Source organism: Botrytis sinoallii (assembly GCF_014898435.1).
Source record: "Botrytis sinoallii strain Bc 23 chromosome Unknown BSIN_024, whole genome shotgun sequence".
Taxonomy (NCBI): domain Eukaryota; kingdom Fungi; phylum Ascomycota; class Leotiomycetes; order Helotiales; family Sclerotiniaceae; genus Botrytis; species Botrytis sinoallii.
The window spans coordinates 505,430-521,994 of NW_024066051.1; the positions used below are offsets into that span (position 1 = coordinate 505,430).

At 42.8% G+C, this 16,565-nt stretch overlaps 4 protein-coding genes across 4 annotated transcripts; 1 reads left to right on the forward strand and 3 right to left on the reverse strand.

Moving 5' to 3' along the window:
- Window positions 1–292: 292 nt before the first annotated feature.
- Window positions 293–3,204, reverse strand: EAF02_010216 (uncharacterized protein; the record flags this gene model as incomplete). Its single annotated transcript, XM_038906264.1, has 2 exons — window positions 293–1,686; window positions 1,743–3,204. 2 exons carry the CDS (start codon window positions 3,202–3,204, stop codon window positions 293–295), a joined length of 2,856 nt encoding a protein of 951 aa, XP_038753991.1.
- A 3,324-nt stretch (window positions 3,205–6,528) lies between these two features.
- EAF02_010217 (uncharacterized protein) lies at window positions 6,529–7,775 on the forward strand (the record flags this gene model as incomplete). Its single annotated transcript, XM_038906265.1, has 4 exons — window positions 6,529–6,624; window positions 6,768–6,936; window positions 7,155–7,576; window positions 7,665–7,775. 4 exons carry the CDS (start codon window positions 6,529–6,531, stop codon window positions 7,773–7,775), a joined length of 798 nt encoding a protein of 265 aa, XP_038753992.1.
- A 534-nt stretch (window positions 7,776–8,309) lies between these two features.
- Window positions 8,310–8,762, reverse strand: EAF02_010218 (uncharacterized protein; the record flags this gene model as incomplete). The annotated part of the gene is made up of 2 exons (XM_038906266.1): window positions 8,310–8,513; window positions 8,652–8,762. The coding sequence occupies 2 exons, from the start codon at window positions 8,760–8,762 to the stop codon at window positions 8,310–8,312; spliced, it is 315 nt and encodes a 104-aa protein (XP_038753993.1).
- A 4,582-nt stretch (window positions 8,763–13,344) lies between these two features.
- EAF02_010219 (uncharacterized protein) lies at window positions 13,345–13,979 on the reverse strand (the record flags this gene model as incomplete). The annotated part of the gene is made up of 3 exons (XM_038906267.1): window positions 13,345–13,478; window positions 13,531–13,658; window positions 13,843–13,979. The coding sequence occupies 3 exons, from the start codon at window positions 13,977–13,979 to the stop codon at window positions 13,345–13,347; spliced, it is 399 nt and encodes a 132-aa protein (XP_038753994.1).
- Window positions 13,980–16,565: the final 2,586 nt, after the last annotated feature.

Here is a 16,565-nt window from a genome sequence, read left to right on the forward strand (position 1 = left end):
TTAAATAATTGCATAGAATTGCTTGAATTGCCCATTCAATTCATAAATTCTCCTCACCAGTCAGTCTATGGTTCTAATCTGACACGACCTTGTCCATCTAAAGAAAATGTGGAAGCTAATATAGCAAGCACATTCTTTAGCAAATATATCATACAAATTCGTTATCATTTTGCCAATCCATGCATCAATTACAAGCAAAAATATTCGGGTATAGTATGTTTGACTCCCGACCCTGTAATAAAAAGAAATCTAGCCCCATCCAGTCTGTATTCTGTTACGTCGTGCTCTACCTCTACTCTTCTTCATCTTCGACATTCGGTCGACTACCACCTGTAGTTCCACTTCTCGCTCGGCTTGCTGGTGCGCTACCGACTAAAGTCCGACCAGGAGCAGCTTGTGATGTGTTGCTAGCAGTCGAGTTGGAAGCTACACCGGCAGATTGTTGTCCTACTGAATATGATGGGTATAGTGATGTCGACGATGGTATACCAGCCCCATCGGGTCCAATTTGGCTTCTATTCGAAGCAACGGATGCGTTACGTCCGAGTTGACCAGATAAATTTACAGGGAATGGTGCATGTTTTTGATAACCACTTCCACTACCATATGAAGAATTGTACTCAGTAGAACGTGAAGCACCTTCATTCATGAAAGAATTTCCATAAGTTCCTGATCCTGAAGGCTCGTCTATTGTAACGCTAAAACCAGGAGATGACTGGAATGCATTCGGTGGTAGATGTTCTCCAGGCTTTCGTCTACCTCGGGTGCTTGCTCTCTTCATCAGAGATGTCTTTTGATTGCTATATTGGTGGTCGAAATTATTTTCTCCCAAGGTCGACATATCATCGTTGTCGTTGTAACTGTTACTATGTGCAAAGTCTAAACCAGGGCGTCTTGCATTCAAATGTTCCGCGGCCTCTTCCTCAGTATCTATTGGACCAAGATCTGGATTTGTATTTTTCAGAGTTTTCGTGGGTATGAGACGCTTTGAGTCTTTGGTGGTTGATGATTTATCCCGTGCTTCGGCGGCCCATTCATCTGTTACAGAGACAGAGTAGTTGGGGTTAGCAGGTCCACCGAGAGCATCTCCACCACCTCCAGGGGCGTTGATTGGAATCTTGCGCAAGGCCAAAACAAGAGCACACATGAATTTGGAGCGACGAGCAGCGCGAACTGTTTCGTTATGCCAATTAGATTTATGTCTGATTTCGACCTTGAGTTGAAGCTTGTCCATGTTTCCAATGCCCACAGCCTCCAATACAATGTCCGATTGAAAGTCACGAGCATTGTCTGGATGACGAACAAAATTTTCCATTTCTGTGCGTAGTAGTTCAATATCCTCGAGAGTGGTGTCAAAGGAAATGAACATGTCGAGTTGTTCTTTCATCGCCTTGCTACGAGTGATGTTCTCGACCCAAAGGTTGTTGAGGACAATGTTAGGTACCTGTACCATCTTCATGTTGTCGATGCGTTTGAAAATGGTAAAAAGTAAGGAGATTTGTTCCACAACAAGATATTCGGAACTGATATCGACGCGATCACCGACATCGTATGGATGTTTGACGAAAAGGAAGATACAAGAACCAAGGAACTCCTGGGTAGTTGCAGCGAAAACGAAAGATAGAGACAAGAGAGTTGTACCGGCAGTTGTCAATGTGGCGAGGAAACCAGTATCTTGGAAAGCAACTATTCAAATGATTAGAGTGTGACCCTGCGGTTGAAATTTTGAGCTTGAAACTTACTGTAGGCGAAAATAACAATAATGAGAACGATAATGAGTAAGACCTGATCAAGAACACCAATGGCCTGTCCAACGTCTCTCATGCTGTTTGCAATTGATTTTCGGTCGCGGCCAATATCCACTACTTTCATGATCATCTCATCAAGAGAGATATCGCCATTTCCATCATTATCCAAAGCTTCAAAAATTTCCTCGGCTTCCATCTTGCGACCAGCGCCGAGGACCTCTTCGAGATCTTCTGCAGATAAAGAATCCTTGCCTTCCACAACGAAAGACATCCATAAACGTCTCGCCAATGCCTCGGAGGATTTGGTTTTCTCAAGTGCTTCAATAACGACAGAGTGAGCAGAATTGGGGTTGAAAACTTGCTTTCCGGTAATCTCAGATGCAATATTTCCAAATACTGAGGTCACTTTATCACCAAAACGGCCAATGTCTCCGATAAGCTTCATTGGCGTATTTGAACCGGATCTGTTATGCCCCAATAGTCTTCTGTTCGTCTTTTGAAGGACGGCTTCGATACTATCACTGATGATGTAGTCTTCTTCTGCAAATTCGGGGCAGTACATTGGAAACAGAGTTCGGGATGCTTCGTAGAGGAGACCAAGTAAGTGGATAAGGTGCTTTGATTCTTTGATACGCCCATCGAAAGAGCGTCGGTGATAATTGACACTGATCAATTGGACGATGAGTTTCTCCACCAAGAGTAAGATTGTAGAAATCAAAGTAGGTACCAGAACACGCTTCATCGTGTTGACCCATGGATCCATGGTGCCATCATAGTCTTTGCCATTTTTGTGCAGCTTATTCAAATCTTTAGTCGTCAAAGCCGTGAAGGTGACCAAGCTGGTAATGGCCCATCCAACCAAGGATAATGGAATTTCTAAAGCTCTCAAGATAGTTGCGTACTTTCGAACGCCAGTGCTGACAACTCCGCACAAAAACATGAAGATGTATGGTATGGCTTTAGAGCATAGCTTCGAAACCCAAATACTAAGCCAGATAATCTCAATCCAAGTGAAGAACAAGTATAATTTCATTTTTCCAATAGTTGCCGTTGGGTACAAGACAGCGAAAACAACGATTGGTACTGCGAGTATTATACCAATTGGCGCAACGTAGAACATGTAGCGAGTGACCACGGAGAAATTAATGATTGTGTTGTAAAATCTGCCCAAGCCATTGACAGAAACCTCCTCTCCGTTTGTTCCTCTTCTCGAGGGATGGACTTTCCTCCTGCCGGCTATTCCTCTTCTAAACATTCCTTGCTTCTCATCTTCTTTGCCAGAATCATTTTCCGAGCTTCCTGCCAGTATTCCTTCGCCAGGCTTTCGTGCGCCTGTGGAAGAGGCTCCAGTTCTCACTTGTGTGAGGGGGATGTTTTCGGTCATATCGCCGCCGTCTATGGGCTGAAAGCCACGCCGCGAGAAATCTGTTGGTGATCGAGGGGAACGAAGTGACATTTAATCGAAAAGTAGGGTGTTGGTGTGGAGAAAGCAAGTATATAATCGCAGATCTTTCTGGAGATCTGAGATTGAATCAGTGGCGGGGGAGATAAGATTCCTTGTGGAATGTTGCTCGTCTCAAATTTCAAAAGTAAATTAGAAATACCTAATAATAATAATAATAGTAATAATTGGCCCAAATTGTGCAAGTGGTGAATCTCAAGAGAGAATCTTAGCAACTCTCAATCAATTGATAGTGTGCGAAACGAATGTATGAAATCAACTGATTCAATGGATGGCCGTCATTCGTATAATAACTCGCGTCGAGCGTGTTCGAGGGGTTTTGATCAACAATGCGAAGAATAATCAATGGGGCAGAGAGTATTCTGCTAGTTCCAACGGAAGAATTGGAACCAACTATTTCAATAATGAAATGAAGGAAACAAAAGTTCAAAAGGTTGAAAGAAAGAAAGAATCACGGTTGAATGGAGTCTATTAAAAGAATTGAAAGAAGTTTTCTTCGTAATAGAAATTCGATTCGTGCGTATCGATTTTTTTTCTCTTCTATGCCGTTTCTTGAGGTAATGAGAGATCTAAGAGCAGAAACGGGACATACGAGGTAAAGATTGACAAGAAGAGAGGAGACCGAAAGAGCCCTTGTGGAGAAAGCTGAAGATATGTAAATCTCGTCCCTTGAGCAGAAGAAAAATGGAGCCAAAGTCGAACAGGTCGAAAGGGACGAAAAGAGTCGATAAGTTATTATAAGTTGAGTTTAATTCTCTCTCTCGACCTACCTGGTAGCTACATACCATATCTACCCAGGTAGGTAGCTAGGACCTAGATGCCATCTAATAATATTCTTGATTGATACTGGGGTTCAAGTTCAACATTTGGTCTCAAGGCACGGAACATGATCAAGGGGGTAAGGACCACAAGAGGGGGTCAAGAATGGTCGAGAATGCAAGGTACAGATAGCCGTCCATCACGATCCATGGTCATGATAGCCAATAGGCATTTCCAACGGGCCACCACGGCCACCACGGCCATCCAGAAATACGAAACACCAAACACCAAGAAATAAGGCTTACTCGGTACAACGATTCAACCTCTAATATGGTCGTTCGAGAAGACTAGCGTGCTCATCCATCCTCCTGAAAAATAAATTGACCACACAAAGAGAGAGACATCTGGGACAAAAAACGAAGAATGTGTAAAGAACTGCTCAGGTAGGCAAGCGGGTAAACTTTCTAATGGCCTTACGGGTTTCACGATGGGGGGGTTAAGGGGCTTCCTTGGTAATATTGTACATTAGTCACTTCGTATACGGGACATGCAATGATGATCATGAACTAGGAGAAGAATTTTGCATGTGTCGTATGTGCAGGTAATTGGTACATCTTCAAGATTGAGAGAGTAGAAGTGTGATGGTTCTCAAAGTCTTCGTATGCGGTACTTCATCATCATGCCTCCTCGCCTCCTCGTGTGTTGTGACTCGTCATGATCTTGCTCCATTGTCCACGTATAACAAGTCCGAGTCCAAGTCCAAGTCAAGTCCAACTTCCGCGATGTGTTCTGCAATGTACGACTTTACGACGTACCGGTATTCTACGATGTACAGTCCGTCTCCATTTTACCCAAATCGAACCTAAGAAAAACAAACTACTGAACAGTGCGGATCTCCCAATGTACACAGCCGTTTCCCGATCAAATCACGAGTTGGACACGCCGATGATATACATTTTTGGAAGGAAAATGTGGGAAGTTTGGTAGATCCGTCGACCATCTCAGCCACTACTTTGGGAGCATGACGATAGAGGCTCCAAAATTATCGTGATCTTTGGAAATAATGCTCCATCCAGTGTGTTGGATCGTGGAAACTTGGATGGAACACAACCCCAGAGTCAAGTGTAATATCTTGGAGTATGTACATCAGTGGAAACATTTCTTAAATGCTTAACAAACGAAGTACAATGTAAGAGTTGAGGCCCCGGCTTATCGCACACCACCCTTTTTCGTGACAAAATCCCTACAAAAAAGTCGTTTTCCTATACAAACTTATTTCTTTTATAATTTATTTTATGATTGAAAATTGATTCAAAAATCTCTTATATAAGAAATTGCTATATTTGAAATCTTAAAAAATAAATGAATTATTTTTAGTATTTTTTTTCATATAGTTATAAGTTTTCAAAGTTGGAAATTTTCAAAATTTATTACATATAACGCTTTTCCCATACAAAAAATCGATTTTTTTGAAATTTTTAGAAATTCTAATTTTGAAAACCTATAACTATATCAAAAAAAATACTAAAAATAATTCATTTATTTTTTGGAATAATTTGAATAATTAATTATGATATATATCAATTTTAATAATTTAATTTTTATATTTATTGAAATAATATATATTTTAAAAGTTAAAGAAATGAAGGTTTTTGGTGTGTTTTCGGTTAGTGTGCGATAAGCCGGGGCCTCAACTCTTACCAGACAGAAAAGAAGATGCAAATTGTGCTTCTATCATTCTAGAGATGGTGTGTATATTGCTACACATACCTATAATTCACTCCATTAATATAACCTCTTTCAATCTCAGGTACTCCATGTACTTTGTACTTTTAATATCTATGCATAATGATAATCTCATCAAATCAAGCCCGCATGCAATCAATCTACGGTATGGATGCTTCATGATAATAAATCCTTATCTTGAAAATCATCCTTCGAATCCAAGCCACCACTTGCACGACCTCCCGGTCTCAACGGTGGATTCTTCGAAAGATTGTCCCTTCTCGACCATCTCGACCACAAACTTCCAACGCTGTCCACTTAACTCACCACCAACTCATCAACCATTACGTTGAGGATGGTGCGTATCACCAACAACACTATTCGGTGCCTCCTTCCTAGACTTTTAGTCACCTACCCTCGCCAGGCTCATCCTCGCTATTGCGTTCGTTCTCGACCACTTTGAACACATAAACAGTGACATACGATGAATCCACAACTCGTCTGGTCTTAAAGTCCTAAACAAGCAAAACCCCTGGCATAAAGTTTGTTTGCTGCGTGGATGCCATGCTTTACCGAAATAGAAAAATTTTGTTCAAAAGGTTTTTATCTAGTAAAATCTTTTGTGTCCTTAGAAAAATGTGGTCCCATGCCTGTATCATCTCGAGATCATTTTCGCAATGCCAAGGAATCCCACTCCGCTCCGTCTACCTAGGTAGATTCTTATCGATAAACTCCTGATCAAAAAGCCGATGATAATTGACAACCCTCTTTGCAAACCCACCAAATCAATACTCAACAGCCAACAACATACACAACCTAGATCCAAATCTAAGAATGAAGCTCACATGCGACCCAGCCCGGGCCAAAACCCTCATTTCAGCTTTCCATTCCGTCTCTGAACGTGTCACCAACGCCGCAGGAACCAGAAATGTATGTTCATTGCCCCTCACCTGCATGAAACCATCCATCCCTACACGTGCTCTTCTTTCGCATCCTTCCAACGGTTCTTTCTGTTCATCTATCTATATCTGTTTTGTACCATCTACCCACAAGTATACTGACGCAAAAGCTAGGTAAGATTAGTAGCCGTATCTAAACTCAAGCCAGCAACAGATATCCTTGCTCTCCATGAGCAAGCAAATGTCGAACATTTCGGGGAGAACTATGCACAGGAGTTGATGGAAAAGGCGGAGATCCTACCGAGGAGTATTAAGTGGCATTTTATTGGAGGGTTACAGAGCAGTACGTCTAATTTTTCTACACACACTTCTGTGCTCTAAAAGTTGTATTCGTCTGAAAATATCAGCGAGATGCTGGTCAGGATGAGTCACATGATAGTTTTGAGAGATAGATTGTGGATGCTTTTACACTTGAGTAGGCTTCAAAATCCTGTCTAGACTACTTCCACAGTCCTTATCGTCTCACATGTTCTCAAACCCTCCCACTAACTTCATTATAAGATAAATGCAAACCTCTCGCCTCCACAGTCTTCAACCTCCACCTCGTTTCCTCCATCGATTCCCAAAAGAAGGCCTCCCAACTATCCCTCGGACGCTCTCTTCTCCCTATGCCCGCTGATTCAAACTCAAAACCCTCCCCCTTGAACATCCACATTCAACTCAACACTTCAGGTGAATCCTCGAAATCTGGTGTTTCACCTGGGAAAGACACCACCGAATTATGCAAATACGTCATTGAAGAATGTCCGTACTTAAAATTAGTGGGACTTATGACTATTGGCGCGATAGCTAGAAGCCATATGAAAGAAGGCGAGGAAAATGAGGATTTCAGAGTGTTGAGGGAAGAGAGAGATAGAGTTGAGAAGGAGTTGGGGATCGAGGGGTTGGAATTGAGCATGGGTATGAGTGAGGATTTTGAAGAGGTGCGTTTGTTTCCTTTCATACTTCTAATCTTCTTATTTCCTTTTTTCGGGAGATTTTATTATGATATAAGAGCTAATTATCCAATAGGCAATTCGACAAGGGAGCGGAGAAGTCAGAATCGGCAGTACAATATTTGGAGAAAGACCAGCGAAACAAGATTTCAAGGTCAAAGAGGGAGTTGAAGAAGAGAAATCTTAGTAGTATATTTTCTGTTCGAGAGAATATTTCATTCTTACTCTCCTATATTTTATGAGTACAGAAAGACTCTTTGCGTTGCGCCTACATTGCAAACACCAGTCATATAATCGGTGGGAAACATGCGAGGATCGCGACTTGTAGTTTGTCTGCAAACTTAGACCTTGAGCGGACGAACATTCAATTGAACATAAATGCCAGTCACTACTTGCTTGATGTCACTTGTAAAGCCACCTTGAGATAGATGCTAATGCATGACATGAATTCGTCAACATGTTTCACTTGAGCGATCCGTGCAGAACATGATGCTTTCCAATGCAACAGTACCGAGTAAAATCAATTCCATTTCATAAAGTCATAAACAAGCTAGGTAACCAGCGTAATGCACCCATCCAATTGTTCCCCATCCAACACGAGTGGGTGACGCATTCCCCACTCGCTCAAACCAAACCCCAAACCCCGCAAAACCCCAAAAATAAACTCATCGTGCGCCCTTTACATCCATCTTGAGTCCTCATCTCCTACTGGAAATGCTATCTAGCAACAACACTCCAAACATTCAAAACAGGCCAACCCGGCACAGATTCCACAACACAATCCTCCATTTCCCCCTCCGCCGCGCTGGTGCACGGGAACACTTCCTGCAGCGTGTGCGCTGCCGGAGGCGTGGGAATCGGTGCTGCTGGTGCGGGACAGGGTGCCGGTGGGGGTGGGTGACATGGACATGTTGGCGTGTTTGGTCTTGGGGGAGTTAGTGTGGGTTTGGGTTTAGGTTTAGGTTTAGGTTTAGGTTTAGGTTTGGGTTTGGGAGGCAGAGAGGAAGGAATATGAGAGTGGGAGATGGAGATGGAGATGGAGATGAAGAGGGAATGAACGTACGGGTTCTCGCATTTCGAATCCTTGGCCTTTGGCGTTGTAGGCAGCGGGTGGTTGTCGGATCATGGCTGGGTGGAGAGTAGTGCGGGGATTTGTATTTGTGGCGACGACCATGTTTTTGGATTTGTTTTCTGGATGGATGGATGGATGGATGGATTTATTTAATCTTAATTCGATTTAATTGTATATCATCCGAGACTCAGTTTGATGATTGGACTTTGATAGATTTTTTGTTTGCGTAGAAGAAGATGGAGGAATTTCGTGGTACGGTTGAGAGATCGTTAAATAAGGAAGAGAGATATCGTAGATACAATTCCAATCACACACGAGGATAAAAAAAAATCCAATAGTAAGCAAACACCACAAAGCCATTCACTCACCAGGCCCCAAGCACTCTTATACCTCCTCACCCTCCACAGCCGCAGCACCCGGCGATCCTTCACAGGTTCATCCATCCACCCCCAATATAATCGTGATGTAAGCCTTTACGTGTGATACAAGCCCGACACACTTAGCCGCTTGGCGGCCTGCAGCGGTATCCTCGTTCTTTCGAGCTGCAAGTAAGCAAGCATGACATGCTTACTTTTCGCATGCGCAGCTGCGATTGGCGGAGAGGGGGCTTGGTTTCTCGCATGCTTGTGCATGCTTTGATCATGGTTGTTGAGAGTTTTTTGCGCCGTGGAGAGATTCTGCAATGGGTAGGATCGTACGAGGATCTTGATGGCTGGGGTTGGGGTGGGATCTCTGATTTTATTAGTGGGTGCATTGATTTATGAATGGATGGATGTCTTTGAGAAGGAAGCGCATTTCTAGAGCTGCGGAATGGATTGGGAATTTGAGTTTTTTTTGTGCGGTTGTATTAAGATTTGCGTGGGGAGTTTATCGAGTGTGGAAATGGATATTTTCGATATCTATACTCCGTAGGTATATTGAGGAATCATTGGGGTTGGGAAGTAAAATCTTCAATACTATCTAGGTAGGTATACTTTTCTTTCGAATGTCCTATCCGTCCATGTCCCCACTAGTACCTATCGTAAGTTTATGCTTTAGGAGTTAGCGCGAGGTATTGAAACGGTTTGTGCAAGGTCCTCTTAGTTTGGATGAACTGCAAGTGAACGAAAAGAAGAAAAGGTTTTGTTTGAGATATGCATACTGGATGTGTGTAGGTAATTAAAGAGCATCCTATCCTGCGCATTCTCGCAAACTCGCAAACGCTGCGTCTGGCTGCTTCTTTGGACCGCGAGCGAATATCACTCACTACATTGCGCTAGCTGCAGGGCTGAGTCGGACGTATCGGCATGCCTAACTAGCATCGGTAGCCGGAAAAGCGGGGCCTTGAAGGTTCTGGATGCGATGTTTGGGTTGGAAAAAGATGATTCTATTCTATTAATGTAAGGTTTTGCAAGATAGTGTATCAATATAAGTCTGAAAGTTCAAAGATTAAAGTTACTAGAGAGCTTTCTATGGGGGATTAGCGAACTCTCCCAATGTTCTCTGACTGCTCTACCGAATATTCATAAGTCGTTATATCATGCATTTTATTATGTCCACGATCAGCTCTCAATTTTCTATGATTTTGAGCTTGTTGGATCGACTATTATCTTGCTACGTATCTATTAGAGTTCTGCGCGCATTCTTGAATGCTCGTTAGTTTCCTAATTCTATTTTCCCCGTGCTATCAATTAGTTTTATCCATTCGGCGCAAAACTCAAGCCTCGTCCGTGTCGAGAACTATATAATAACGTCCTTCTCAAATTCAAATTGGCACCAGATGATCTAGAGGTAAGAATACCGAGATTTCTATTTCCAATAGACTCTACACGATAAAGCTCCGATTGAGCTTTGGAGGTTATGGTTATCTCTCCCATACTTTCTATAATTGGAAGCTAAGACTTTCTATCTATCCATAGTCTACGGTCGTTGCATCCGGAGCTCGAATACTCGTAGTATAAGTTCCTTTTGTCAGGACCTCGGGCTCTGATCAACTGTACCTCCCGGCTTCTGTAACTCGGTATGTGAATGTTCGAGGCTCAACTGATCAAAGAGGGGTAACGATTGAGAGAGCGGTTGGTTATTTCCAATCGATGGTAGTCAGAGAGCCTTAGATTTCCCAAATGATACTGAGTAGGAGGTTTCTGATCTTAGAACACAGGTGGAACGACGAGGGAATCGGAAAATGGTTGAACAAGTATGATCAGGTAGGTAGACCATATGTACATGTTGGCTGACTCTACACGTTCAAAGATCTTAAATCATACTAGGTAGCCCAACAATTAGAATCCGCTTCAAATTTTGAATAATTTTCGCGATCGTTTTGAATAATCGCGGGGTGAAGAAGAGAGTAACTGAATATTTATCAGCGAACTTGTGAAGTATGATATAGATATTCGAGAACTTATCATCGATGAATGAAGAATATTGTGAGGAGTGTTCAAAGGTTCTTATGCTTAACTTTCAAAAAGGTTCAAAAAAGCAAAGAGACTTTTAGACAAGTATATGTGGACGAGTGTACTTACAAATACCTAGGTATCTGGAGGTGAAGTTAGAATCCGTTGTACGCCTTCGGAATCTTCAGATCATTGTGGATGTACAGCACTTGATGATCTCGGCTGAGAGATGGAATGAGGTTAGAAAGACGACCGCACTGTAGCTAGAACTGCCAGAGTTTCGGTGCCAAACTCACCAAGAATGGTATACATTTTAGGGTTGTAGATTAGATAGGATGGTTATATCACGATCATTCATATAACACCATTTGACCTGACAGCTAACTTCTCGACAGTTATATAAATATTACATGATTACTTTCTTATATGATCTGAATTTTTTATAATAAGATGGTCTGTATGATTCAAATCTCTATCATCTTTGATATCACAGTTGACAAAGAACAAAAGCAATTGACCGACGTGATCTGACAGTGTATTATGATCTGCGGGTCGTTCCACAATCCTAGTACATGTGCAATTGTTGTCAGGATCATCTTTGGCTTTCGTTTTCCTGTGATTCTGAATTTTCTCATTTTTGAAAGTATCTATCTATCATGATACATCGCCCAAACGGATGCCAATTCGCGCTCTCAGTAAGGCTAATTTACCAAAGTGTAAAGCCGCCTAGTATCTTGTTTTGGGAAGAGGGGGGCAGTCTCTGGCACCATTTTCCAAGCGTTGGCACTGCCAGGTAGACTATGGACCGACAACCCGGCTCAGATCCAGTGGTTCATATCTGACATCACGACTTTGAGCTCTCATATCTGAAGCTCACTGATGTGGAGAAAATGATTCTCATTCCAGAGGTTGCTCGGAGAAGAGCGCAAACCAACTGAAGAACCGGAAATAGTACGCATAATGAGACTGATGAACTGGATGTTCAAGAATATGCAGAGTGTAAAACAAAGACTTTGCACGATGGAGTATTCGAGAATACCTCAAAAAATCAGAAGCTTTAAGCTGTCCGAATAAAACAATGACTTTTTTGCAGAGAACTTCAACAGGCTGGTATTTCTCTTCAGCAGCAGCATAGATCGCACCTCAGATTTACTATCGATGTCAAATTCCACACAGTGAAATTTGTACTTCGAATGGAGAGCTTCCCACAGATCGTGGCCAGACATCTGTACACGTGTGGCAGTCGAATGGCCCGTAATATTCACTGGGTAGTCTTTCAGATTATACCAGTCACAAACACCATTAGAGCGTTCATTTTGTGGCTGCAGGATGTATCGTGCTATATGCCTCAAAGCGAGTATCGAACGCTCCCTCCCACGAGGGGTTGATATCGTGCCAGCCCATGGTTTTGTGGCCCGTCTCAGCACCAATGAGTTACTAACCCTTTCGATCCTCCGATTTCACTCTGTCCTTGGAAGACAATATTTCAGAATTGTCTGCCATCTTGGTGAGTTGAACATTTATTCTTCAACACTTTGGACATTACGCCTTGATTCTTCAACAGTATCTGCACAACGAGTACCCATTCTTCATGTATGCAGGTAAGCGACAGCCCTTGGTAACATGTCCAGGGTAATCCTTGACAACGTTGTAAATTTTCAACGCAAACAGTATATACTTAGGGTTAGAAGCATTGTCGATTGTGCTGTATGCTGTTTTATAGCCTATAGCATTCCTGAATTCGTTCACTTCGGAGGCAAGCTTTTGCCAAACGATTTTTTCATCGTCGTTTGATCGTTATTCTCCAACGGGTAAGTGTGTGAGACTTCATGCATCTGATTAATTTGTGTAACGCGCCTTTCGGCGCCGTACAACAGATTGGTACATGTTGAGCCATTCGTTGAGTAAATGATAGGGAACTTTTGGCTGCATCACAGCCCTGTGTCACCAATGTGTAACCGTGGATATCGTATAATTATAGATGAGAGGTTCCGGACTGAGGAAAAGAGGCAGCCCAATGAACCTCGTTTTCCAAAGACTTTTGGATATAGACTCAAAAATTCCGATCCTGGTACCAGTTACCCATTCCTTTGCAAAAAGAACTATCTTTCGCTCAAGATCTAAAATAGTGCCGGTAGTTAGCAAAAATAATTTGCGCTATGAGATTTAAATCGCTTCAGGGAGTTTCACGTGATGATATTTTTCGCATACTGCGCGAGCTGCGGCTGCTGGGAAAATACTCCACCTCACTAGCATGGATTGTGCCATAGAAGGGGTTCTGGATGTTGAGTAACATGGAAATATATATATCACAGTGATCCCACCTGGTCATGGCATCTTTCTTTATTTCCATTCTTGAGAATAAGTGTATACATATGTTTATTGTTTTCCTTCACAAGCCTTACTGAAACTCTATCAGTTCGCTCCTGGCAAAACAATGACACTTCTCGCAAAGTCAGAAATCGGAGATGGAGTTTAATTCGAGTAATCGTTACCTGTATCGGGTCCCCAAAATGACATGAGTCCTAGGATCTTACTTCCCGGAAAGGCTTCATCCCCTGGGTCAGGTGCGACACTCCCTGTCGTCTGACTGAGGATGTTGTCGAAACTCTCGAGATCCTTCCTTTAAAATTACTTTCCCCTCACTCTTGGTTGCCTTTTCAACTCGAGCTCAACTTTTCACTCTTTATTTCGACGTGTGTCGATACTTTTAATCGACAACTAAATTTGGGTTTATCTTCGGCAGACAAGTGATGATCGGAGGTGAGAGTTTCGAGAAGCTTCACGTTCGGTACTTGCAAACGAACATGATAAACATGAAATCGAGCACGACAGCGGCGTCCACCTTCAAACCTTTAGTCACTGGCTTCTCCTGAAAGCTAAGCGTTTGTCGTCCAGCCGACCGAGCCCCGCCTTCTAAAGCTTCCAGAAGCTTGAGACTCATTTCCTGGTAGCGAGCATCGTCGTTATTCTCCACACCGACCTGTCTCAGTTTGATCCTCACCAATAATGTGTCAATTAGGAATTCCCTAAAGTAGGATCTACATACCTGAACAAATTTCCAGTACTTGAAGGGAAGCAGAACGAACATTCAATTAAAAGAAACAAAAAGTATGACACTGGTAATTCATCAATCATATCATTGCAGAAATCAGCTGTCTTTACATCTCAAACACGTTCCGATCCATTGGAAGGCAGGTAAATCAGCTGCACATGGTGATGGGATGGACTGGTGCAAAACCTTGATTTAAGTGGCAGAACCAATGAACAAAAGATCAAGGATCTCAAAAGAATTGAAGATTGCAATATTGGGTTTTCAGCCTGGGCATAATGGCTAGATTTGGCATCAATTCTGTGCCTGATACCTGATACAAATTTTGGGGGGGAGAATATGAGTGCGAGAAGTGTGTCGGGCAGACCGGAGGAAAAGGAGCAAACTTTACAATTCCAAATAACTGTGCTTTCCTTGGTTTCGACTTGAGCATTCGTCGACACATTTACTGTTATCACATTTACCACCTAAGGAAGACAGTGTTATACGAGAGGAATACCCGCACCCAATTCCCGATACAGTTCCAGCACCTGCAGATTTCTATCTCAAAAAAGACTAGATCTGCATTCATCTGTGGTGCTCAACTTGTCACACTTGATGCGTGCGTTATTCCACAGACGACCAGACTAGAAAACCACACGAACAGAAATGTTTTCGAACTTGACCGGCCGATGATGACGCAAACATTGCTATGCATCTCAGAACATCACGCAAACGGCTACGGTGTATTATTGGGAGAAGGCGCATGTACGGTTTATTGCAATGTCTAGTAGTTGCTCTGCCACAAAGCGTGGGACTGGGAATCCTCCTTGCAAGGCTCTTGCAAAGTCTTGAATAACAATGTGGGATTGACGGGTAAATTCCCGCCTCCGAGGCATTTGTTTATTATTCAAGAGTTGATTGATATGGCAATTCTTGCGAATACTACTACAAGTCTTGGTTTAATGCGGTGTTTAGCCTGTTTTTTTTTAGCCGGATAACTATCTGCTTTCGGCATATGGCTCGTTGCCATCTTGAGTGATTTCTCAATTACACAAGTTTCAAATCGATAGATTCTTGGAAACAATGTCTACATCAATGTGCCGCTAGTTTCTTACAAAGCTCGCCGGCTTTAGCTACTGTGTCTATGGTAATCCGGCGTACTGTTTTGGCAAAGCAAAGTCCAGCCGTTCCTTGTGCTTGGGCTTCCGGAGCTTTCTCCCGAGACAAGATGCACGTCGTTCAGAGTGTCGGGCATACCTACTCAAAGTGCGTCTGCGTCAATGGCCTCGATAGCCTGCGTTGGATTGGATGAACAAGGATCGATGGTGTGAACCACGCGACGCTCTTCCCTTGAATTAATTTTTGGTGGATAGAAATTGATTGAGATGCGACTATTATATGTGCTGACTCGAGCTCTCTGCATGAAGGGCTCTTCCTGTAAGTCTACAATCAACCCAAACTAGAGCAAGCTCCTTATATCAATAAGGCGTATATACGTCTGATCGTCTGATCGTCTGATCGTCTGATCGTACGATGTAGGTTTTGCTAACCTCATGCATAATCGAAAGACGGTTCAGAACATCTGTTGAGCCACAGGCTACTTTGACTAGGTATTTCCTACGACTATCTATAACTTCCAAATAGGATTCTATGTCATGTCAATGCTGCATTGATAATGCAGCTAATCTCAAATGGTCATCACGGATCAGGCAGAGTAAAGAGAGTCCCTTTCTTCACCGCTCATGCTGTAGCTAGACACGGTTACATCACTTCCGACCCAGCCCTAAAGCGGTTTTTAAGGCTCCAATGGCACGTACAACATACTTATACATTACATACACGCCTTTTATGTTAGTATATAAGAAGTTAGCTTACCAAATAATGACTTCATTGCATACATGGATATAGCATCTCAGTCCACGCAACTCTCAAGTCGACCCCGCCATGCCAAATGATTTGATGACACCGACAATAGAGTCTTTCTATCTATCACATCGTGGATTACGTCGCCCTTGAGGCTATGCTCGTTCCCGAGCGGATCAACACCGTCGCAAAGTTTCAGAGAACCCCTCGGTCCAAATCATGAACACATCGGAACATCGTCCGAATTTGACATGACTCCGGTTTCCCTTCCCCCCACCTTGGGCATCTCGAGATGGACTCACACACCCAGATAGACACTATCACTTGTGCATGAAACCGCTTTTTTGGTCATTCACAGATGACAAAACCTACGGTACCTGAGCATGGGTAAAATTGTCACTTTGAAGTGGGAATTTTCCACGAGCTTCATCTTGTGGCCAACTCGCACTTCACGTTAGCTTTTAAAGACCGACATTTGTGCGCTGTTATTCTAAAGGCATTCGGTCCACAGCCGCCCATGTATCCTCTTGCATCATTATTGGACAATTTAAGGATGCCATTCTCCTCATTACTCTTCGCCGTTGAAGTAGAGTGCAAGTGTAGCATGATGTATGCATGGAACAATTTTGTCTT